The sequence below is a fragment of the Eublepharis macularius genome, chromosome 19, assembly GCF_028583425.1.
Source record: "Eublepharis macularius isolate TG4126 chromosome 19, MPM_Emac_v1.0, whole genome shotgun sequence".
NCBI classification, from domain to species: Eukaryota; Metazoa; Chordata; class Lepidosauria; order Squamata; family Eublepharidae; genus Eublepharis; species Eublepharis macularius.
In genome coordinates, this window is record NC_072808.1 from 17427100 (window position 1) to 17451248 (window position 24149).

The 24149-nt window shown below is 45.5% G+C and overlaps 1 protein-coding gene across 6 annotated transcripts in view; it reads left to right on the forward strand.

The window, feature by feature from the left end:
* The window catches only part of MCOLN1 (mucolipin TRP cation channel 1), a 34195-nt gene that overhangs the window by 1922 nt on the left and 8124 nt on the right, over positions 1-24149 (forward strand). Inside the window, exons 2-12 of one of the 6 annotated variants that reach the window (XM_055003388.1) lie at positions 76-314; positions 10098-10211; positions 10493-10710; positions 13640-13807; positions 13915-14074; positions 14911-15025; positions 16405-16501; positions 17173-17272; positions 18635-18741; positions 21595-21744; positions 23128-23229. In XM_055003388.1, coding sequence (XP_054859363.1) covers positions 10208-10211; positions 10493-10710; positions 13640-13807; positions 13915-14074; positions 14911-15025; positions 16405-16501; positions 17173-17272; positions 18635-18741; positions 21595-21744; positions 23128-23229 — 1221 coding nt within the window. In that variant the 5' untranslated portion in view covers positions 76-314; positions 10098-10207. Of the gene's footprint in view, positions 1-75; positions 315-7412; positions 7439-9183; positions 9261-10097; positions 10212-10492; positions 10711-13639; positions 13808-13914; positions 14075-14910; positions 15026-16404; positions 16502-17172; positions 17273-18634; positions 18742-21594; positions 21745-23127; positions 23230-24149 lie in introns of those variants that run through there. The other 5 variants (XM_055003390.1, XM_055003389.1, XM_055003391.1 and 2 more) reach the window with 5 other exon arrangements.

Genomic DNA, 24149 nt, shown 5'->3' on the forward strand with positions numbered 1-24149 from the left:
ACACCTCTGCACAAAAACACCCTGTGTGTGTGTGTGTGTTTAAAAACTAATCATGTTGCCTTCCCCTTTTGCCAGGAATCATAGAATAGGACCCAAGAAGTAACAGTTCTGTAGTCGTCTTAACATTTGGAATTGGAATGTCCACAGAGAACACGTGAGTGGAATGTGGCTGAAATTTTCTGTATCTTACATGTTCAGCAGAAGGACTACATGATTCCACCTGCTTGAGGATCCCTCAGGTAGCGTTAAAAAGTCAAGGAAAATGCATGCTCTTCTAACCCTGCCGAAACAAACAAAAGGCTCTGGGATGTTTGGTGAGTGGAAAATATTGATTTTTCTCCTATGAGCTGTAATAGGGATGTTCAAAGACGCTGCTGATGACAAGAAAAAGTTAAAAACAGAAATTGCGGGAAGACCTTTATGAGAGATAGATAGCATTTTATAAAGGTGTGTGAATTTCCCCATGATGTAAAATAAAAAAAGATAAGGAACACAAGACATATTTGCCGAGCACAAAGGAGATGTATCCAAACAAACTAATAAGATTTGCATAATATGGCACTGGTGACGAACTAACCTAACTTGGTCATAGATTCACGTTCTGCTATGCACCACTGTGAAGTTACGTGGTGGAAGCACCGCTTTATATCAGAAATCTACTGATAGCTGTCCATCTCCATGTTTCTAGCTACCATCCAGAGCACACCACGTGAGCTACATGTTGTTTATGATTAAGGCCTGCAATACAACTGCATTTGTTCCTGTTCCTTAGACAGGGACTTACTCAGGCATTTACCTCAGGCATTTTAAAAGCATTGATAACCATGCAAAGAAGTGGGAAAAGAGATTTCCACAGCCAGACCAGTATCCAGAGAAAATTTCTGTAGAGCAGTTCCTAGAAACTGACAGAACACCTCTTGTCACCTGTAGCTCCCAGCTAAAACATTCTAATAATAATAATAATAATAACAACAACATTCAATTTATATACCACCCTTCAGGACAACTTAATGCCCACTGAGAGCGGTTTACAAAGTATGTTATTATTATCTCCACAACAATCACCCTGTGAGGAGGGTGGGGCTGAGAGAACTCCAGAGAGCTGTGACTGACCCAAGGTCACCCAGCTGGCTTCAAGTAGAAGAGTAGGGAATCAAACCGGGCTCTCCAGATTAGAGTCCCGCACTCTTAACCACTACACCAAACTCAAAAAGAGTCCAGTAGCACCTTTAAGACTAACCAATTTTATTGTAGCGTAAGCTTTCAAGAATCACGTTCTCTTCGTCGGATGCATGGAGGGCAGAAGAGAACGTGATTCTTGAAAGCTTATGCTACAATAAAATTGGTTAGTCTTAAAGGTGCTACTTGAATCTTTTTGATATTGCTACTACAGGCTAACACGGCTAACTCCTCTGGATCTACACCAAACTGGCTCTGGTATATAATTCTGGTATATAATTAGTGAGCTGGAGCCTGTCCGTAGCAATGCTATTCTTCTGTCATGGCCCTGGGGTGAGTGGCCTTTCCTTGCTTACAAACAGCTTCCTAACAGAGACATTCAACGAAAATCCCAGATGCCAACTCTGTTCACGTAGTCACTTAGGTAGCAGGATCGAATAATATAATCAGAGGTTTGTTCACCTGTTTATCCTCCAGTGAGTTGCATGCAATGGTTAGTCAAAAATGCCCTTCTGCTATCTGCATAGTGCCTAAAAAATGTTAATGGATGCTTTCATGGAGGATAGGTGACTATTAGCCATGACGCCTAAAGGGAACCTCCACTTTTGGAGGAAGTCACCCTCTCAGTAACATTGCTGGTGGGCAACAACAGGGAGCGGGGAGGCTTCGGCCTTCGTACTCTGCTCGTAACCCGTCCAGGGCATCTGGTTGGCCGCAGTGCAGAATAGGATGCTGGCCTGGAGGGACGGTTGAGCTCATCCAGCACTGCTGTTCTTACGGCACACATTTCATGTCAGCTATAGCGATATGTAGAAATCTGTGGCAGAACATTTCAGTGTACCAGTATGCTTTGCGGCCAGGGCTTTTTTTCTGGGAAAAGAAGTGGTGGAACTCAGTGGGTTGCCCTCGGAGAAAATGGTCACATGGCTGGTGGCCTCACCCCCTGATCTCCAGACAGAGGGGAATGTGGATTGCCCTCCGCACTGCTCTGGCGGCGCGGAGGGCAATCTCAACTCCCCTTTGTCTGGAGATCAGGGGGCGGGGTCACTGGCCATGTGACCATTTTCAAGAAGTTCCAGAACTCCATTCCACCGCGTTCCTGCTGAAAAAAAGCCCTGTTCGTGGCTAAGCTGAAACGAGAAAGACACTTCAAATGGAAAAGAGTCCAGTAGCACCTTTAAGACTAACCAATTTTATTGCAGCATAAGCTTTCGAGAATCAAGTTCTCTTCGTCAGATGCGGCTCCAACAAGAAATTTGCGGAACTAAGATTTACGGTTCAGTTATAAAAAGTAGGGACTATACCTAAATCATAGTTGGTACTTCTTGCATATCATGACTAGATTAACTTGTATCCCCAAGTACAGATTTTGTGGCTGGTCACTATGCATTTTGTATACTTTTGAATTTTGCATAGAAATGTCACAATTATCTTTTTCATGGTTTTTTTAAATCTCACTATTCATAACTTTAAAAAAAATTATCTACTCTGTATGATTGAGGTTTCACTGCATACATCTGATGGGATTGGCCCTCACTCACAAAAACTTAAGCTTCAAGAAGTCTGTTAAACTTTATGGTGCCACAAGGTTCCTTTTCGTTTGGGTCAACAGACCAACATGGCTACTGCACTTGTTAACCTGACAGTAGTGTAAATAAATCCTTAAACGGGAAGGTTGTTTTGTGTAACGAGATATGAATTTCCCAGGATATCATTAGTGAATTCCATAATGTCAAAGATCCAGAGGCGTTAGCCGTGTTAGTCTGTAGTTGCAAAATAGCAGAGAGTCCAGTAGCACCTTTAAGACTAACCCTCTTAGCATAAGCTTTCGAGAACCACATCTCTCTTTGTCAGATGCATGGAGGGTATATAAAGTTGGTTAGTCTTAAAGGTGCCACTGGACTCTTTACCATGATATCAAAGGTACTGATGAGTTTCAGTTCTTTTCTATTCCCTCTTTTCTAATCAAAATAATAATAATGACAACATTCGGTTTATATACTGCCCTTCAGGACAACTTCATGCCCACTCAGCGGTTTACAAAGTATGTTATTATTATCCCCACAACAAAACACCCTGTTAAGTGGGTGGGGCTGAGAGAGCGCCAAGAAGCTGTGCCTGACCCAAGGTCACCCAGGTGGCTTCAAGTGGAGGAATGGGGACTCAAACCTGGCTCTCCAGATTACAGTCCTGCTGCTCTTAACCATTGCACCAAACTGGCTCCCAGTTCCATGGTTCACTGCTTTTCTTTCTGGATCCTCCATTCTGTCAAGTTCAGTCCCAGATAGAGTCCCGAATATTTCAGTCAGTCAATACCATTTGGGTTCTTTCTAAAAAAAACGTATCTGCATTGCATGGTGGGTCTTGGTGATGTGGCTTTTCTAAAAAACGGGATATTTCCCAGTGCCATCAATAAAGCTTGCTCTGCTCAGGCATCTTCACCTTGACATACATTTACTAAACAACACAGAAAAAAGTAACCCATGCTAATGTTCCAAAAACAGTGCATACTTGAACTGAAATATTTACAGCGCAATCCTATGGCCGGCCCCAACGCCGACGCGGCTGCACTGGTGGTGTGGCGGCGCCGCCGGGCCGGATCCTGTGCCAGCAAAGTGTGGCCGCAGCGGCGCCCGCAGCGGCGCAGAGATGCAATTTTGGAGAACCAGAAAGTGTTGTGGGCGGGTCTGATCCACGGCCGCCGCCAGGCGCAGCCAAAGGGCGCTGTTCCTGACAAGCGTCAGGGGGAGGGGCCAGGAAAGGCGCAGCCTATGGGCAGCACGCGATCCCGGCCAGGCCCCAGAGCAGCAGGCAAACCGCGCCCATGCTGGCAGACTGCCTCGGCTCGTGTGTCGGGCGGGGCTCGCAGTCGGGAAGGAGAGGGGTGGGCGTAGTCTGAGAAGCCTTTCCCCCGTTTGCCCAATGTAGCACCAAGTCCCTGGCGGCCGCGTCCAGAGAGGTTGGCATGGGACTGGCAGGCGCCCTGCCATGAGGAATCCAGGGCAGCAGCCAGTCTCTGGCAGCAGGGGACAGCCCCCAAGTGGCGCCGAAGGGGAGGGCTGGCCTGAGGCCGCCACCAAGAGGCAGACACAGCGGGCCTGCCCCCTCGTCCCCATCCCAAGGCAAAGAACACAGACACCCATTGCACAGAAATCAGCCTTTATTATTATATCATCCCACCTCCCCCAGCAGACGTGAGGAAGGGGAGGCGTGTAGGAGAGCCGTCTGTGCAGCAAAACACCCCACCCCACCCCCAAGGCGGCAGCGGCGGTCACCGGCGAGGCCGGCGGCCGGACCCCCTTGGCCATCCACGGGCCCGGCCTCTCGCACGCAACTGGGCCCGAGGGAGGGGTGCCTCTGGGGCGGGTGGAACTGCTGCAGCGGGTGGGGCCGGAGGGTCGAGGATGGCGACGAGCCGCCCGAGCAGGGCTTCGGCACGGACTTGAGAGGCACACCCCACCCCTCCCAACAACCATGGCCTGTTGGCGTGGGAGGCTGGCAACTGCTCCACGGGATTGGATGCGAGGCAGGACGCCCTGGGGTGGAAGGTGTTGGAATGACCAATGGGGCTGCTGCAGACGCCCGAGGGGCTGGACCCACTCTGGGAGGCGGCCGCTCATGGGACTGTGTTGCTGGGGCTGCGGCTGCGATGGGGGCGACCCTCCCCAGGCGCGCGAGACCTCCTGCCCGGGATATGGCATCCACCTGCCACCACCCTGGATTCTCCATTGGTGGGGGCTAGGGTTCCAGCGAGTGGACCGTTTGCCCTGCCATCTCCCGCCCCCTTGCAGCTGCAGCTCGCACCACCCTCTCCCTGGCTTATCGTGTGCCAGCTACTCTCCCCACCGGGGATCCCCGCTCACATGCCCCGCCCCAACCCTCTACCTGGCCATAGATACAGGGGGGTTAGCCGTGTTAGCCTGTGGTAGCGAATTCAAAAAGGGTCCCGTAGCACCTTTACAACTATCCAATTTTATTGTGGCACAGGCTTCTGAGAATCAAGTTCTCTTCGGCAGATGGGTGGTACAGACACTGGTCAAATACAGAGGAGGAGGGGGGGAGGAGGGAGGGAGGGGGCGGGGAGGCAAGACGGGGTGTGTCGGATACATTTGTGGCAATGTGCAGGTGGGGAGATGTGACGGGAGTGTTGGGGGAGGGGCGGAGGATGAAGTCAGACTCGCAGACACAGAAGACAGTTGTTGTACATCTCGTTTTATTGCACTGGAAAGAGCGGGCTTGCGTTTAGGCTGGCGAGGGAGCCGGAGCATTCCACACAGCCCTCCTTCCCGCTCGGAGGGGCGGGGCTGGGATGCAGGCCGCGGCGCGACGGTGCTTCCTGGGCTGCAGCCAACCGTCCGTCAGAGATGTTTGGGGAGGGCGGAGCGCGGGGGAGCAGCCATGCCCTGGACGTGCCTGTGGGGGAAAAAGACACGTGTGGGCTTTGCCTCATTCCACTGGCAAGGCAAGCCCCACACTCCGCCATCCGGGGGGGGGGGGTTGCACATGGTCGAGGGCAGCAGCTGATGCATGACGGTCTGGTGAGGATGCACTCGGCCTTGGCAAGCCTTTACCTTTAAGGGAGAGAATGAGCTGGTCACAACAAACACCTGGCCACATGTGGTTTTCGAGGCGCCTGCCTCTGAGGCAGCCAGGGGCGGCCATGGTTGCCCCCCACCCCTGCTGGGCCTCACCCAAAGCGGCAAGTGAGCGGGTGGGTTCAGGTGAATGGGCGGTTTGCACTAATTTGCGGAATGCCCCCCCACCTCCTCCTTACCTGTCAGCGCTCCGTCGGTCATCACCAGGTGGGAGCGCCAGAGTCAGGGCACCTGCAAGGAAACGGGAGAGCATGCGGTTAATTTGCAAAGTGTCATTCCCTTCTGCCACGGAAGGGTTAGTTTGTTTGTGCTTAGTTAGAAGCAACTAGCATGCATCAGTTAGCTGTGGAGTCATTCTTTCTATCACGGTAGAAAGAGAGTTAGGCAGACATTTGCACCTCTTCCCCTTTATGCGAAGTTCCCCCAGTTTTTCGCAAAGTCCCCGGAGTGCATTCTGCGCCTGCCAATGTGAATGCCCTCAGCCCGTTTCGGTTTTCAAAGGGGCAATGCCACTCAGCAGACGGGCAGAGCCTCCGGCCGAGTGCTCACTTACCTGGGGGTTTGGGCGGCGCTGGCCGGATGTTTTGTAGGGCGCGGTCGCAGGTGATTGGGTGCAGAGAGGGGGGCTCGTCCACGCCGGGCGCGCACGCTGATTGGTCCCCGGGATAGTTCTCATCCTATGCTCCTTCGGGCCATAGGGGCGGGGCGAGGCGCTCAGAGAGGGGGCTGATTTTTCGCCGTTCCATGGACGCCTATGGGCTACGCCTTCTTTTTCCGTGGCGTAGCTTTTTTGCGCCGCTGTGGGCGTTCCCGCTTCTGGAGGAGCTTAGGGAGCGGACTAACTCTGACCCCGCCTTGCTCCCCGCCCCCCCCTGCGTCGGCGTAGGGCTCTACGCCACTTCTGCGCCGCCGCCCGGGCGCCTGTGGCTTGCACCGGTGCTGGCCCGCCGGCGGGCCAGCGCCACGTCCCAGCGCGGGCGGAAGGCCACTTACGCGGGCGTACGGGCTAGATGCGCCCTCGCAAGCCTTAGTTCGGTTCCTGTTCACTTTCCGTGCCCTTATTAGGATTGGGCTGTTAATTAGGAGGAAAAAATCATGTGCTTAAAATGTTTTATTCAAATAAATTTCTCTCTTTATATGGAAAACGTATATACTGCCTCTCCAGAGGCCTGCTGCAGGTGGCTTACAATTAAAACAATAAAATAAGACCATTAAAAACAAGTCGAGCCATTAAAATAAACCAGGTCATAAAAAACAGTAACCCATACCAAGCAGCCAAAATGCTATTGATATACTAATCCTCAAGCCAGAACCTGGCTGTAAAACAGCAAGAAGATATTAAAAGCATAAGTTAAAAAAGAATGTTTTGGAATGGTGCCCAAAAGCTTGTGGGGCAGGCATTCTAAAGGCATGGTGCCACTACAGAAAAAGTCCCGTCGCTGGCCAGCACCCATTGGTATTTTTCCTGGTGTAGTTGGGAGCTGGATCGATAAAATACACTGGTGTTCTGATCCAGAATATTCCTGGAAATATTCAGGAACATGCAAGAGTACTGCCACTGGCGTTTTAAAGATTGCAGCTTGTGGAGCAAAGTACAAAGAACATCGACTTTGTACTTATTGCTCCAAATTATATCAGACGGCGCTGATGGTTCACACGCATCTGTGAGCTTGTGAAATGTTATTGTAATGTTATTGCAATTAATTGTTGTGGGTGTAATGTTTGTACACTTTGCACTTTGAATTTAAAAAGAACTTGTTTATAGACCAGTTTGTAGTTTAAATTTGTTATAGGGGACCTTTGCTAGTTATTACTCATATATATATCCCCTACTCTTTGGCCTTTTTTCTATTTGGTTAACTCCATTCCAAAACAAGATTTTTGGGATTCGGTTTCGTTTTCTCAGCCATGCCGGACGCTCCTCTCGGCTGGTCCGGGAGGAAACGACCGGGCACCCTGACCGGGCGGCTGATCCGCAAGGATTAACCCCCAGGACTCCCAGGGAGGGAGCCAGGGTCCGGGACGCGGCGGGAAGAACTCCCCAAAATCAATGCGGGGGGGGAATTGCCCGTTTGTCCCTATGGAGGCCGGCAGACGTGCGCGGCGCCTCGAGTGCCGCCGGGCAACGAGAAACGGCAAATAAAAGAAACAGGCGGAAGCCCGTAAACAAGCGAATCCCTTCTGTTCTACAAGCGTTTGTGAAGGAGAGGTTGATCTGAAGAAGACTCGTTCTTCCCCTTCGTTGAGTTCCAGAATTTTGTTGGCGCCCCCCCCCCCCAAAAAAAATGGTGGCAAAGAAGCAAAGTCCCGCTCTCGGTAAGTCAATCTCGGCTACCTTGAAGGGGGAGTCGCTCGAAGAGTTGGTGCGCAGGGCGGTGGTGGAAGCCATAAAACCCTTTGTTGACAAGCTGAACGAAACTGATCAAAGGGTGGGCTTAATTGAAAGCGAGGTGAAAACCATTAAGGCAGCAGCGGGGGGGGGCAGAAAAGTCTGCTCTGGAAAGTGCGTCACTTGTGAAGGCTACAAAAAAGGAGCTGAAGCTGGTTGAGAACCAGCTGATCGGGCTACAGATGGAACGAACGCAGACAATTTTGCGTCTCCAAAACGTGAAAGAGGAGGAAAAAGAGGATCTGTGGGAGGTGGTCTCGGAACTATTGGCGATACCCGCGAGGACGACTAAAGGAGAGGTTAAAAGCGCCATTTTGGAGGTCCGTCGGGCTTCTTCAAAATATGCAACAAAGCGACAGTTGCCTCGTGAGATCATTATTGACTTTTCATCTAAAAAGATTCGGGACACCATCCTATATAACTCATACAATGCGGATTTGGACTTTATGGGTTTGAAAGTCAAGATTTTGAAGGACGTTCCATTTCTAGTCCGGAAACGGCGTTTTAAATATAAAAAGTTTGCAGCTCTTCTGAGGGACCATGGAATAAAGTACAAATGGTTATTCCCGGAAGGAATATGGTTCAGATATAAAGATCAGGCCTATAAGATATTATCAGAAGATCAACTAAAGGATTTTGAGAATAAAAACCCAGAACTCTGCTGCACCGAGAACGAAGAAAAGGAGGAGCCGGAGGGGGGGGAGGAGGAGGAGAGCATCGCAACAGCAGTTGCACAGAGAGAACTGCGTCCGGGACCTAGAAGGGGGAGGAAAGTTTAATCAGATTTTGAAATGTTTATTCTCTGTATGATTAACCACTCCATCATTATTCTATGGAGCTATTTTTGTATTATGACAGTATGAAGGGAAACATTGAAGTGTAGTGTTTAGTGTTTGTAGTTCATTCCCCCCCCCTTTTTCTTTTTTCTCTTTTTCCACCCCCCTTTGTCCCTTCCCTCTCCCCTTTCCTTGTGATAGTCTTGTGTAGTGCTGTGTAGTGTTTTGTAGTTATGAAAAATAAAAAAAATTATAAAAAAAAAACCAAAACAAGATTTTTGTGTAGTGTACCCTACAAAATAGGGTAATAGGGTTATAAAGGTAGGTAGTTTTCTTTTTTTTCAGCCTTTTTATTCGATGTATTATACTGTTTTCATTTCATTGTTCTTTAACTCTGTAATCCAGTTTTATTTTATGTATTATACTCATATTTTTTTCTCTTTTTTGCATTGTTTCTATAATCTAGTAATTCTTGAGTTTCAGCGAGAAAGGCAGAGGCTAAATAAAGTAAATAAATACCATTGTCATGACTGCTAACACGGCCTTCAGTGCATTTTATTATTCACAAATGCGTAGTATTGTGATCATGGTTGAGTTATGTCCAAGAATTCAAGGCACTGTTTTTGTTTGTCGCTGTAATATCTTATAATCCTGAGACAATAAACATACCAAATCTTGAGAAGTTTTTAAGCTTTTAGATGTGATTTCTAAATCTTAATATGTAGGTTTGGGGACCTGTCTTTTTTCAGAACCTTCGAGGATTTTGCATGAGCCAGAATGTTGACTTGCCTGTCTGATAATATATTGAAGTGTGATTTCTCTGATCTCTGTGCTGGACTTTGTTTCTGCAATTTAGGTCCTGTATGGAGCGTCCTTCTTGGATTAGCAATCACAAATAGGGTTGTCCCACTGAAAACTGTTTCTTGGTAAATTACTTTCTTCATCCCACTCCATAAGGGGTTGGGCGCTAGCAGTTTTGACTTGTCTTGGATTACATAAGCGGTGAAGCTAATCCTGTAGCAAGGCCTGTTTTATCTGGTCACGATTTGGTCACAGCCAGAGTAATAACAATTCTTGTGGTTGGCTGTTTAGTACAATCATAGTTTGGCATTACCTCTCCAAAGGCATGAGCTCATGTTTTCATATGCCTATCTTTAGGTATTCACTGACCAACTGCATGCCTCAACGGAGCCCAAGAAGCACACAAAAGGCACAAACGCTGAGTATTGACTGGTTTTCCTGGTAGCAGTTGAATCAAGAACTGTAAGATGGGTAAGGAAGAAATAAGATACTGTGGGTACTTTGCAAAGCTGTAAAGCTTTTCATTGTTTGTTCTATCTGATTCTGGGGAAAAGGGGAAGGACTGTTAAGCTAGTGTTAAGAAAAATTGCATCCTGCCCCCCCCTGGAGTTTAGGTAAGGAGATTAGGGTGTTGAATAACTGGGAGAATCAGAAGGGCTGTTTAGCTGAGGAATTGTTTGGGGAGAGGTTAGACCTATTCTTATAGCATGTTTTATAGCTATAGAGATCTGCGCTCTTTTCTGTCTTTGCAGAGCGGCAAAAATTGCTGACCCCTGTAAATAGCTACGGGACTCAGGATGGGGAAGTCAGGATGGGCTTAGGCGCCGCTTCCCTTCAACCAAAAGAAGAGGAACTCCGCAGGCGCCTTAAGTACTACTTTATGAGCCCCTGTGACAAGTTCCGTGCCAAAGGCCGCAAGCCTTTTAAATTGGTGCTCCAGCTGGTAAAGATACTAATAGTTACAATCCAGGTATGTAGGAAAGGGTGGACTTGGTGGGTTTGCTCAAGGGTTAGTTTTTATTGATTGTCTCTCATCCACCTCTAAACTCAGAGGTCTCTTTTCACTGTCATAGCCAAAGACGGACCGACTCTCCATAGCTTTAGCCAACCTTTTTAAAAATCCCTCTTAGGTAGTGTCTGTCACATTTTTTGCAGTGAGTTCCACCAGTCAGTTGTACGAAATAGCACTTAAGAACGTAAGAGGAGCCCTGTTGAGTCAGACCAGTGGTTCATCTATTCCAGTATCCTACCTCACACAGCAGCCAGTCAGTTACCCTCAAGGGCAAACGGAGCATAGACGCCAAGGCCTTCCCTGATGCTGCCTCTTAGCACGGGATGTCCGAGATATACTGCCTTTGAATGTAGAGGTTCACTTTAGTCACAATGGCCAGTAGCTACTGCCTAGATCTATCCTCCATGAATCTGTGAAATCCTCTTTTAAAGCCGTCTGTGCCTGGGGCCAGCACTACATCCTCTGGCAGCGAATTCTACAATTTACTTGCTCATTGAGTAAAGAAGTATTTCTTTTGTCTGTCCTGTACATATTGCCCATCAACTACATTGGTGCCCCGTTCTAGTATTATGAAGAGAAAAAAGTTCATTCTACCCATTTCCTTCACCCCATGTATATACTTTATAAACTTCTATCATGTCCCACCTTAGGCATCTTTTTTCCAGACTGAAAAGTCCGAAACTCTACAGGCTTTCTTAATAGGAAAGGTGCTCCAGCCCTTTAACCATCTTGGTTGCCCTCTTCGGTGTTCTTTCCAGTTCTGCAATACTCTTTTTGAGATACAGTGACCAGTGTCTGAAGAAGTGAGCTGTGGCTCACGAAAGCTCATACCCTGCCACAAATTTTGTTAGTCTTATAGGTGCTCTTGCTCTTTTCTACTACTACAGACAGACTAACACAGCTACCCATCTTGATCTGTCTCCAATGACCAGAAATGAGAACACACCATAGCTCTATATAACAGCATTGTTATATTGTCCATTTAATTCTCAAGCTGTTTCCTAATAATCCCAGCATGGAGTTTGCCCTTTTCACTGCTGCTTTGTCCCGAGTCAACATTTCTGAGCTATCCGCTAAACCCCAAGATTCTCATTCAATCACAGTCCCTGTCCAATAAGTATACCTCTTATCTGATCACCTATCTATGCTTGTTAATAGTGTGAAATCTTTATAAGAGTTTGGTGAGCCAAGTCTTGCTTCTGCAGCAGCCATGATAGTTCCTCTTCTCAAAGATGAACAGGCTTTGCTGTTTAACCATTCTGTCTTTAATAACATTGTCAATTGTCTTGGCCTCATCTGCTTGCTTCTCCTCCAACATAATATATGCCATCTTGTGTCACTGAATCCGATATTAAAAGTTGCAGTTTTCAGAAACCAGTGGGTGGACAGTTTAATCTTCCAGGGCGTTTTGTTGCCAATGTACAAGTCGTTGTTTTCCTATAAAATATATCTAAGGGAGAAGGGCCTCTCTGAACTGGATGAATACAGAGGAAAGAATGTACCAAGTAAGAAAGTGCAAAGTAATGCCTTTTGGGGGGACGTTATTTCTCATACACACTAATGAGGTCAGAACCTGGTATTGATAAGAAAAAGATAAGAAATTGTTGTTCCCTTTTGACAGCTTTGTTGCCATTTCCCCGGCTTATTGGCTGGGTCCATTTCTGCTCATTTCTCCTAATCTCGCTATTCTTGCTGGGGTAGGGCTAGGAAGAACTTGAGTACACAGAAGGGTTCAAACACATGACGTGTCGTGCTTGAGTGGAACGAGCTGTTCTAGGGCCGGAGAGGGGGAGTCCTTGATCTGCTTCACTGCTCCCACTCGCTCAACTCGTTCACGCCCTGCTCAGTATGTTTAAAGTGTTGAAGTTTTTGAAGTTCCAAGAATCATAGAATCATAGAGTTGGAAGGGGCCATACAGACCATCTAGTCCAACCCCCTGCCCAGTGCAGGATCAGCATAAAGCATCCCTGACAAATATTCATCCAACCTCTTCTTGAAAACTGCCAGTGAAGGGGAGCTCACCACCTCCCTCGGCAGCTGATTCCAAATGGATGGTTGGTTGTGATGCTTTTGCAAAGCTCCCCCCTGAGAAAATCTCTCATATATCCTATGATTTAGATCCCGGCTGTAATACAGGTGAGACGTGAAATTCACACTACGCCATCTGATCCATTTATAAATCATTTTGCTCAGGCTACCATAATGATTGCCTTCACCTGGATAGCCCAGGTGAGCTTGGTCTTGTCAGATCTCAGAAGCTAAGCAGGGTCGGCCTCGTTTACTAATTAGATGGGAGACTTCAAAGAAGACCAGGGTTGCAGAGGCAGGCAATGACAAACCACCTCTGATAGTCTCTTGCCATGAAAACCCTTCCACGGGTGGTCATGAGTCAGCTAGAGGGCACTCTCCAATACACCAGGATGCTGGGATCTGTGAAGACCATCACAGACTCTGGATTCTTTGTTTTTCCTAGTTACAGAAATTGTGTAAGGATCAATAAGGCCTGATGTCCGTTTTAAAAATCACTGACTTCGGGCACCTTTTTCCTTGGTCTGCTACTACTAAAAAAAAATTCCCTGCCGAAGAATGATGTTGCCAGTTATTGTCCAGTCTCTAATATGTCCCTCCTGGGCAAGATGATAGAGCCGTAGCAGAACTATTCCAGGTTTGCCTTGTGTCTCAGCGAGAAAAGCAGGCTTATAAGGAAATGAATAAATAAAAAATGGCAGAGGAGATGGAATTAGAAAGAAGCAGTGCTCTCTGACCGACTGTATCCCTGGAGAGGTCTGATTATGAAGGAGATTTGATCCATCAACTGGCACAAGTTTTAAGATTTTTTAAATACATCCCACTTAGCTGCGTAGTGACTGATTTCCCATTCTTGCAGCTCATCCTCTTTGGACTTAGCAACCAGATGGTGGTGACTTTCAAAGAGGAGAACACCATGACATTCAAGCATCTCTTCCTGAAGGACTATGCAGAGGGGTCAGAAGATACTTACGCTGTCTATACACAGGCAGACGTCTATGACTACGTCTTCTATGCAGTGGATAAGGTGAGAAGGAGAACGGTGTGTTGGTGTCGAAGCAGTGGAACCATACAAGGGGGACCACTGGGAATAACTGGCGCCGCCTTGCTTATGGCAACTCCCTTCCCTCGCAGTACTTGGCCATGGCAAATGAGACAATCGGACGCTATGCCTATGTTCGCCCATCTGGTGCTGCTAACCAGTCAGCTCTCATGCTCTGTCAGCAATACTACCGCAAAGGGAGGATTGACCCAGCCAATGACACCTTCAACATCGATCCCAAGGTCGTCACTGGTGAGTAAGTCTCTTTCCTATGGCCCCACGTATCTTACCTGCTCTGCATATATGGGGAGTGGGTGGGTGGGGGAGTGGCGCCTTCCTTTGCCTGCATCCGGTCCAACAGTCTGTGGCCTATACCAGGAGTCCCCAACTATACTGAGCCTGTGGGCATCTTTGGACTTCTGATACAAGGTGGCGGGCAGAACCTTAAAATGGCTGCTGCAGGAGGTGGAACCAGATACACAAAGGAAGCCCAAGTACAAGGGAGAAGAGGGATAATTTTTAAAATACCCTGGGAAAGAGGAGAGAAGGGGAACAGAACAAATACTGGGGTGGCCACTGCGTAGAAACGTTATTTTAATCTGCAGATAGCCACTTGGATATTCAATGGCCAGTCAGAAGCCTTGCTGGGTAACACCCATTCTCAAAACACTTGGTAGGCACCAAGAAAGATAACCGTGTATGCCATGGTGACCATGGGCATCGTATTTGGGAGCCCTGGTTTACACCACTGTTTTAATAGAAGTTTGGTATGACATGGCATGGTCCTTTTCAGGATATAGGGGCTGCTGTGCCCACCACTACCTTTCTAAATTGCACTCCTGTTTCTGAGCAATTTTATGTTGACGTGCAACATGCTCGGGGAAGATGGGGCTTTCCCTTATCACTGTTTTGTGTAGGTGGGTGTTGTTTTGAGCAAGTCATTTTCTAATTGTCACTTGGTAAGAGAAAGAATGGCGAAAATGCCGCTTAACAGGGACAGTGACAGCAAAGGTGCTTCTGACACGTAAACCCAATGGATGTGGCGCGTTCTGAAGTCTCTTCTTAGGCAAAGTCTCCTTTCTGTGTAGAGTGCCTGGGCGTGGATCCCCCAGAAAAGATAACGTCACTGGAACCTGAGAAAAAGTTTCCACTCTCCCAGGAGCCGAACTTCAGCTACAGGAATTTCACACTCAAGTTTTACAAGTAAACTGCCATATTTTCTCGATATTTGCAAAACACCAGGAGTAGATCGAATGCAGCATGCAATAAATCATAATAGGGGAAAGCAAGCATTGGGCAGAATACTCAAGTGATAAGCCTAGCAGTTTTGACTTTCTGCTTTTTAATATAAAAAGTCTGTTTTGAAATCGTTGAGCTGCCTTGTTCCAATTGTTCCTTTAGAGAGATTATTTCTGAGTTTTACAGCTCTTGGTACTAGAAATCTTAGGAGTTTATCAGTAGAAATGTTACAGCCTTATTTATAGCTTGGTGGTTTGGTAAATGAATGCTGTTAGGCGTAGGATGTCAGATACTGAGACAAATGTAAAGCAAGAATAAATATGACTATGGTTCTTACAGAACGAAACATTTTTAAAGGATGACATAAATATTTACCTGGATGTTTATTACGCAGATGTACCTTCTGATAGCTCCTTTTGTGTTACTGAAACTAAAGTATATGACAATCCCTTTGCTAGTTTTCCTGCCTAATAATTCCAAATAGCCAGGTTACTTTTCTCTCCCCTCCACCATAAATAAGTACTCTTAGAAATTTTTTCCTTCATGTCAGCTCTTCTTTGCTTGTTCTATATCTTAAAGGCATTGCTGCACCTATTAAGCTAGTGATTTTCTTCTGTTTGGGGCTGTTCACCGAAGATCCTGGAACGACGACTCCAAGGTGCTGCACCTGGAAGAGTTGACCTCTTCCTCATCTCCTTAACGTTCAAAACAGGGTTTTAGCTGTTTCTCCATAGCTATCTTTATGTTAATTTAAAAGCATATACAAGTAAACGTGAATATAGTTAATATTGGGGGTGGGGGCAAACTGCTTCTCTCTTTGCTTCTTTAGCACATGTTTGTTGTCACCCGAGAGGAAGGAAAAATCTAAAGCTAGAAAAAGAAGGAAAACAATCTTTAAAAAACAAGAGTATATTATTTGGACAGAAACAATCTCATGCATTTGCAAACTAGCAGCATATTTAGATATTAACTTGAACTTTATGATATAGTTAGTAGTATATTACTACACATTATCGTATATTAACTGTGGACAAAAGATTCATCTTTAAATAATTTAAATAATAAACATATTTTTGAAAATACGTTGTATATGTCTACAGGAATTATTGTCGTCTAATACTGTAGATTGCTTTGCATTAAAACTCTTCACACAACACATTTGAGTGAATAAATCCTTGTTTTAAAAAGAATTGCAAAAGAGAACGTATTTCACGGGTGTTTTTTTTCCTTCCCAGTGGTTCCTAACATTTAGGAAAATGTATGCATTTCCTGAAATGTTGTAGTTTTCCCCTCTCAGCCTTCACATCTCTAGAGTTGATCCACCAAACCTTTTTCTCTGGCAGGCTTATTAACGTCACTATCCAGTTCAAGTTGAAAGCTATCAACATCCAGACGATCATCAACAATGAAATTCCCGACTGCTACACCTTTTCTATAACGGTGAGCAACTGCAACTTGTGTTCCTTCATCTTGTTTAACGGCTCCACCTTCCTCTGTCTTTAAAGATAAAGATGTCTCTTTGGGGACCAAGATCAAGATAATCTGAACTATGGTAATCCCTACTATATATGGATGTTAAAGTTGTCAATGAGGAAAGCTGACGGGAAGAAAATTGATTCATTTGAAATGTGCTGGAGGAGAGTTTTGCAGAAACTATGGATGGCCAAAAAGACAAATAAGTGGGTTCCAGATCAAATTGAGCCTGAATTTCTCCCTAGAAGCTAAAATGACAAAACTGGGGCTATTGTATTTTGGTCACTGCATAGGGAGATAAGATTCATTAGAAAAGACAATGTTAGCAAAAGTTAAATGCAGTAGGAGAAGAGGAAGACTGAAAAGGAGATGGACTGACTCAACAAAGGAAGCAATAGCTTTCACTTTGCAAGATCTGCGTGAGGCTGTCAGTGATAGGACATTTTGGGAGTCTCATTCATAGGCTCACCATAGGTTGGAGAAGATGGCACATAACACCTCCATGTGGTGACCTGGAGGAGTCCAAGATATAGCTTAAAGGTTTCTTTTGTGTTGTGCAATGAAATTCTCTCTGATACCTGGATGAGAAGCATATAGCAATTCTTTCCTTTTCTTCTCTGCCCTCCTCCTTTCCCCAGATCGTATTTGACAATAAAGCACACAGTGGCCGAGTGAAGATCCACTTGGACAACAAAGTGGACATCCAGGAGTGCAAAGATCCCAGCGTCTATGGCAAAGGTACAAATAAGATGCCAAGTGAATAGTATACTACAAGCAAAAGGAGTCTTTTGCAAGGGGGCGGGCATGAGAATGAGCCTTAGGTCGTGAAGTGTGTAAATGTGGTCTTTAATGGCCGGGTGGTAGGTGCTACAGCATTAAAGGACATTTGTGACTCCTTTGTGAAGCTGTAGCATTTGCAGATGTTACAGGTGTCAATAAGGCTACGTGTTCTGCACCAGCATTCTCCTGGTCTTCCTGAACTTCTCCTACCCAGAATCATTGATGGGGCAGAGACCCAGCTCTGTATGCAGGACATCCTTGAGTATTACTTAGTATTTGGGACTCTCTTTCCCAGCTTCTACTTTGTTGGCAGTGGCTAATGTTGTAACTTATTCACGAACCTGTTTCAGGATTTATTGAGCTGTGTCATCATTGTCTTCTTCTTCATAATAATAATAACAATAACAAGTAGTAGTAATATATGCTGCATGTAGGATATACATTGCTCTCAGTTTCACGGGCAGATCTCAGGTTTTGAGAGAAAATTGTTTATAATTTTGTGAACAGGCACATTGGCTCATCTGAGCAGGGTCTCCTGCAGGTGCCAAGCTGCACACAGGTGAAGTCAGCAGCAGCCCGTACACGGGCATTCTCTGTGGTGGCCCCTTCCCTATGGAATGACCTGCCTGAGGAAGTCAGAAGAGCCCCCACTCTTCTGGCTTTCCGTAAACAATGCAAAACTGAACTATTCAAAAAGGCTTTTTACTCAAAATGGGAGGGCTGCATTGTAGGGATGGGGTCTCAGATGCTTCACTAACGAGTCAGGGATCATAGACTCCATCACAATTTTTGCCTTATATATTATCTGCTGCTTTAAATATGTACTCCTATGTACAACCAACGCTCCATGTTGTCTAATGTTAGTCCTAGAATTGATTATGTTTTGCTTCAGTATTTTCTGCTATGTCTTGGATCCTTGCTAATGCTATGTCTTTAAACTTGTATATGTTTACCTTATGGTATTGTATTGAAACGTACTTACTTGATAATGATTGTATTAACCTCATACTGTGTAATCTGCCTTGAGTCTCAGTGAGAAAGGCGGACTATAAATGACGTAAATAAGTAAATAAATAAATTCTTTATTCCGTTCCTCCTCCTCTATTGTGGAGGCAGGACTGCATTACGAAGTGTGTCCCTCTGGCAGTAGGTGCTTTCTGCTCAGACAAGACCAGTCTAAAAAATCTAGATAGCTTAGATTTTAAGCTCTGGAGTCAGGGAATGTATTCTTTACGTTCTTTATAGCCCTGCATACTGAAGAAGTGCTAAATAGTTTTGCATTTTTGGATAACGACTTACTGCCACCCTCCTTCCTTGCAGGAGACAACCATTTACGAATATGCTTCGATGTGGTTGTGCTCCTGACCTGTGCGCTCTCCTTTGCCTTGTGCACTCGTTCAATCATCAGAGGACTTCTGCTGCAGCACGTAAGCACTGCTATGATTGCAATTGCATGCCCCAGTGAGAATCCATGGGGCTTCACAGCCATGTGGGATGTGGCATAGAGCCCAGATTGGAACACGAGCTGCCAAATACTCAGTCCTTGGTATCAGAGAGAAGTCTTTCCCAGCTGTGCTTCTTGATACTGCTTTTTGCTTCACCACAGTACAAAAATATTTCTCTTTCTGCTCCAAACTTATCAATAACTTTGCAGTATAAGGGTGAGTGAGGATTTGAGACATCTCTGAGATGTATCTGGAGATGCAAGATCAGAGTCCGCCCCCCCCCCGCTTCCCCACCATATGCACGTGGAAATTAGCAAGGTGTCCCTGGTGAATGGTGACTATGCATAAAAGTCATGTTTTGAAACATGGAAAAGGTTACTATAATTGTGATGATGCAGAGAAATAGCGAGATGTCTAACCAAATATTAGCAAGGGAATGCAGGAAATATTCGCACCTGCTTTAATATTCTGTCTCAAAACGCCCACCATAATCAATATAATAACAAACTGAAGGCAAATCAGCTCATCTTATGGGTGCATGTGGGTTTCGTTAAACTTTCTGGCTTGCTTATTCCACCCGTCAGTTGCACTGCTGCTATGAGAATGGACTCTTGTGTATCAGTATATCTAATTCTCAGTGTAACACTTCTGCAACCTTGAAGTACCCCCTGGGTTTACAGAAAACTCTGTGAACAGAAGAATGGGGGTGTTAAATCCTGCCAAATGGACAAGTGTTGTCTGAGCATGCACAGACAACACACCTCTGTTGGAGCAAGAGCCACTGCCTGATGGCAGAGGCAGTGGCATTGCAAGTGGGTGGGGTAAGGGGAGCATGGATCAAAGTAATGGAAAGCAGGCAGATGGGAGAACACAGGGGCAAGGAGGGGGGGGAGGTGGCAGGGAGGTCAGACGAAAGAAAGACTGGGCAGAGGAAGGACGGGGGGGGCAGTGTTGGTGGTAGGTTGGGGAGAAGCGGGGAGTGGAAGGGAAAAGATGGGAGGAGGAGGAGGCAGAGAGAGGCATCCGGGGGTAAGTGTCAGAAGCTCGAGGACAAAATAGGGACCACTATAGGAGCTTCCCCATGAGTTTCTCACAGGACTCCACTTGTTTTTATGTATTACCTTGTTTTCCACTGTTGCAATTTATCCTTAAAGATAAAACACTTTGTTTGTACTCTGGTTTATACTTGTCGTAGGATACACAGACACTGAGGCCAAAGAGGATCATAAGATCCAAGACCGGCGGAGGCTCCAGGGGTGTCACCTCTAGAAATTTTCTGAACAGGCGTTGCAAGGCTATTTCATGGGCTGGAGTTTTTAAGTAGGGTAGACTGCAGGCATTTTTACAGGTGGAGGGGCTCCTTTGGGGGTTTTATTTTATTCTGTATGTTTTAAATTGTGGCTGTAAAGTCATTCTGGTAAGGCTCTTCCTTGATGCGTTGTGTATCTTGAAGACACTGGTATCCATATGAAGCTTAGTGATTCCCTCTGGTCAGGGCTGCTCACTGAAGAGGTGGAATAGGTACAACAAGGTGCTTACACCTGGAAGAACCAACCTCTTCCTCTGTCTCCTTTTCCCTCCAGCTGCCTCTCTGTTCCCTTCCAGATCACAAGCTTCTTCCCTCACTACAGCTTAGGCCCTCAGGTTCTCAGCAAAAAACCAACAGTTATAAAATAGACAATTCATTTTGAATCTTTCTATGAGAGACTCACTGAAAACCTCAGATAGAAAACCATTCCCTTGTCAGTAGACACCAATTTCACTGCTTGTCAGGCTGCCTAGAGGCCTACATGCCTTGTAGCTTTATTTCCCTCATAGAAGTAAAAACACCACACTTTTACCTCATAACTTTTCAGCTTCTTAATCTTAAACATAACATTTTTCATAGTACTTTAAATTATAATAATAATATTTGATTTATATACCATCCTTCAGGACAACTTAACACCCACTCAGAGTGGTTTACAAAGTATTTTATTATCCTCATGACAATCATCCTGTGAGGTGGGTAGGACTGAGAGAGCTCTGAGAGAGCTGTGACTGACCCACGGTCACCCAGCTGGCTTCAAGCGGAGTGAGGAATCAAACCCGGCTGTCCAGTTTAGAATCCTGCCGCTCTTAACCACTATACCAAACTGGCTCTCATTATATACTCTTTATATATTGATAACAATATATAAATAAACTATCTATATTTATATATAGATAGATAACTTTCCACGTGAAATTTTAGCTGTTTCTTTTTATGGACATTCTCTAAACCAACACACCTATATACAGGACAAAATCATCAATGGTTTTCAGACTTGTAAACTGTAGCAGACCTCTGTACTGAGCGTCCACTTCCATATTCTCTCCTTCCGGTGCCCAATTCTGTCAGCCATTTCCCCCCATTGCATGTTGACTTTTGCACGTGTGAGAGAGGCAGTCTGGAGGGTTTTTGCAGCCCTCGGCCCAGCCCTCGACACTTGGACCAGGGGTGGGGGAATGTGATGCGTGGAGAGGTGAAATTGATTGCCTGAAGTGTTGGTGCTTCTGGCAAGGAAATGTCACCTGACAATGGTTGAAGTTCTGGTTATTCTTTTTATAAGCCTGGTCTGTACTGGCCTGGTTGCCCTAGGAGATGGATCATCAGGCCAAGAAAGTAGCTGTACAGTCCATATTTTTTCAAAGGTGCATGGATGACCTTCTAAGCTTGATAGAATTCTCCCTGTCCCTTACCCCTGTGGAGCAGAAGAGAGAAGGGACAGCATTAAAAACTTGAGCCTGAAGTTAAGAAACTTTGAACCTTTGGGTAGGCCCACAGCTCAACAGGGCACCCTTTTCTGTTTTTAGGAGTTCAGCCAGTTCTTCCAGCAGCACTATAACCAGGGCGTCTGCCTGTCTGACCGCATGGAGTTTGTGAACGGCTGGTACATACTGCTTGTTGTGAGCGACATCCTTACTGTGTCTGGGACCATCATGAAGATTGGAATCGAGTCCAAGGTAAGGCTTGACAAACGCTGGGCTTACAAGCTGGAGAAGGCTTTGAAATCTGGGCTGCAGCCAAAGCCCCAATCCCATCATCGCTTGTGGAGCAAAAAAGATAGCCCTGGATTTATTTATTTATTTTGACTGTTAGTATCCCACACTATCTCCTCAGATGCAAGGACGCGAGCAGGGCATAGGATTAACAGATTGTCAGTCCCTGGCAGGTAGATCCCTTTGTCCCTCTCCAGTGAACACACATTGGTTCCAATAGAAAAGGCTTTATTCAGGATTTATACAAACCAAAGAGGCTTCTAAAAGGGAGAGCAACTGTTGTCAGAATCCCTACCACAAGCTCTTTCCAAAGTCAGTGTAGCTCTGTCCACAACTTCTTATAAGTATTACTGAATCAACAATTTAATAAACAATTTGATGTATAAAGTGCTCTGTGCAGTTATTTCATGCTACATAATAAAGTTGCTTGAATTGTTGATTCAGTAATACTTATAAGAAGTTGTGGATAGAGCTACGTTGATTTCGGAGAGAGCTTGTGGTAGGGATTTATTCAGGATTTCACAGTTCAGGTCTGAACTCTTTCACAGAGCTTGGTAGAAGTGAGGAATCAAAACGTATTGGTTATGATACGCTTGAAAACTCCTGTGTTCCAGTAACAAGTAGGTTTTTGGCGCGCAAGATTACATGGGTTCTGTAGGAACCCTTTATAGTTATGGCTACATGATTAGTGCACAATAACACATTCCCAGTGCCTGGGCAGAACAGCTGGAGCTGGCAGTTGGAAGCTCCAAGGTCACTTCCAACTAGAAGATGCCTATTAGAGAGATAAGGGGAGAAGCTCTTCTCTGGGCCTGGAAAGCAATAACTATAAGGTGGGGGAAACATGGTTAACATGGCTAGAGGATAGATTACACCAGGTTAGCATTAAGGCATTATAACTGCAGTATACTGTGGCATCAGTGATACAACAAACAAAGAAACATGGCATGGCTATACACAGACAGGACACAGATGCAGGAACTAAAAGGAGCATGGCAGAACCTGCTGGAAGCAATTTTTCCCTATGTCAAATGCTCCCTGGAATAAGACTGCCTTCTGTGGAGCACTTTACAGTCTGGAGGTTACAGTAGCATAGATCAGCACAGCTAAATCAACAGAGTCGAAATGATGAAGAAAGGAGGCACTCCTAGCCATAGCAACCACCCGTTTATCATTAGCAAGGTTTGGCCAGGAGCATCCTAGCTAATTCTGGTAGATCCCCACCAGCCAAGCGTTATTCCTTCCTCCCCGGCATCGCCTCTGTCTTGCTGGATTAAGGTTCAGTTTGTTTGCCCTCGGCCGCTTGAGCACCATGGCCAGAAACTGGTATATGTTATTTGTTTACAGAACTTCGCCAGCTATGATGTGTGCAGTATTCTCCTGGGCACCTCCACTCTCCTGGTCTGGGTTGGTGTGATGCGATACCTCAGCTTCTTCCAGAAGTACAATGTGAGTTTAACGTCTTCTCCTGTCCCACCCCATGGCAGGCAGCTATATAGACAAGACCGAGAATGACCTTCCGGATCCCGTATCTGAAACTTGGTTTTTTAAAAAATAAAAACGGGATCATCAAGGTGATAAATTCTGTATTCTGCATCAAATTTTATGCGCGTGTGATGTGATATGGCTTTATATGGTAGGTGGCTACCAGGGGAGGTCACCCGGACAGGTTAAACAGCCTCAGTATACAACCTGGGGAACAAAGATTTCAAACACTCACGAAACAGTTTTTAAGAAATTTTAAATAGTGCCAAGTGCAAAGTGCCAAGTGCAAAGAATATAATAAATACAATTTCATGAAATTCAACTGGTAGAGACAAAGTCCATACGGTAAAGAGTACAACTGGTGAAGATCACACCATTAATAACTTCCTATTTCATAGATAAGTTAAATGGCAAAGACCATCATATTGTCTAGAAGAACTAGAGCTTAATGTTCCTTCAAACGTACAGCCGCTGGGCTTTGCTAGCAGATTTCCTGTTTCGTGCTCTTACTTCCTCACAGGTGTAACCTTCAAAGATGGTCACCAAACCCAATTCTCACATATCACCCAGTTGGCAAATGACAGAATCAAACCGGTTTGAATTTCATGAAATTTTATTTATTGGCTGTATGTTTGAAGGAACGTTCAGCTCTAGTTCTTCTAGACAATAGGATGGTCTTTGCCATTTAACTTAACTACGAAAGAGAAAGAAAAAGTTGTTAATGATGTGATCTTCACCAGTTGGACTCTTTACCGTATGAACTTTGTCTCTACCAGTTGAATTTCATGAAATTGTATTTATTATATTAATTGTCTTTGCACTTTGCACTATTTAAAATTTCTTAAAAACTGTTTCATGAGTGATGGTTGTTGTGGGTTTTCCGG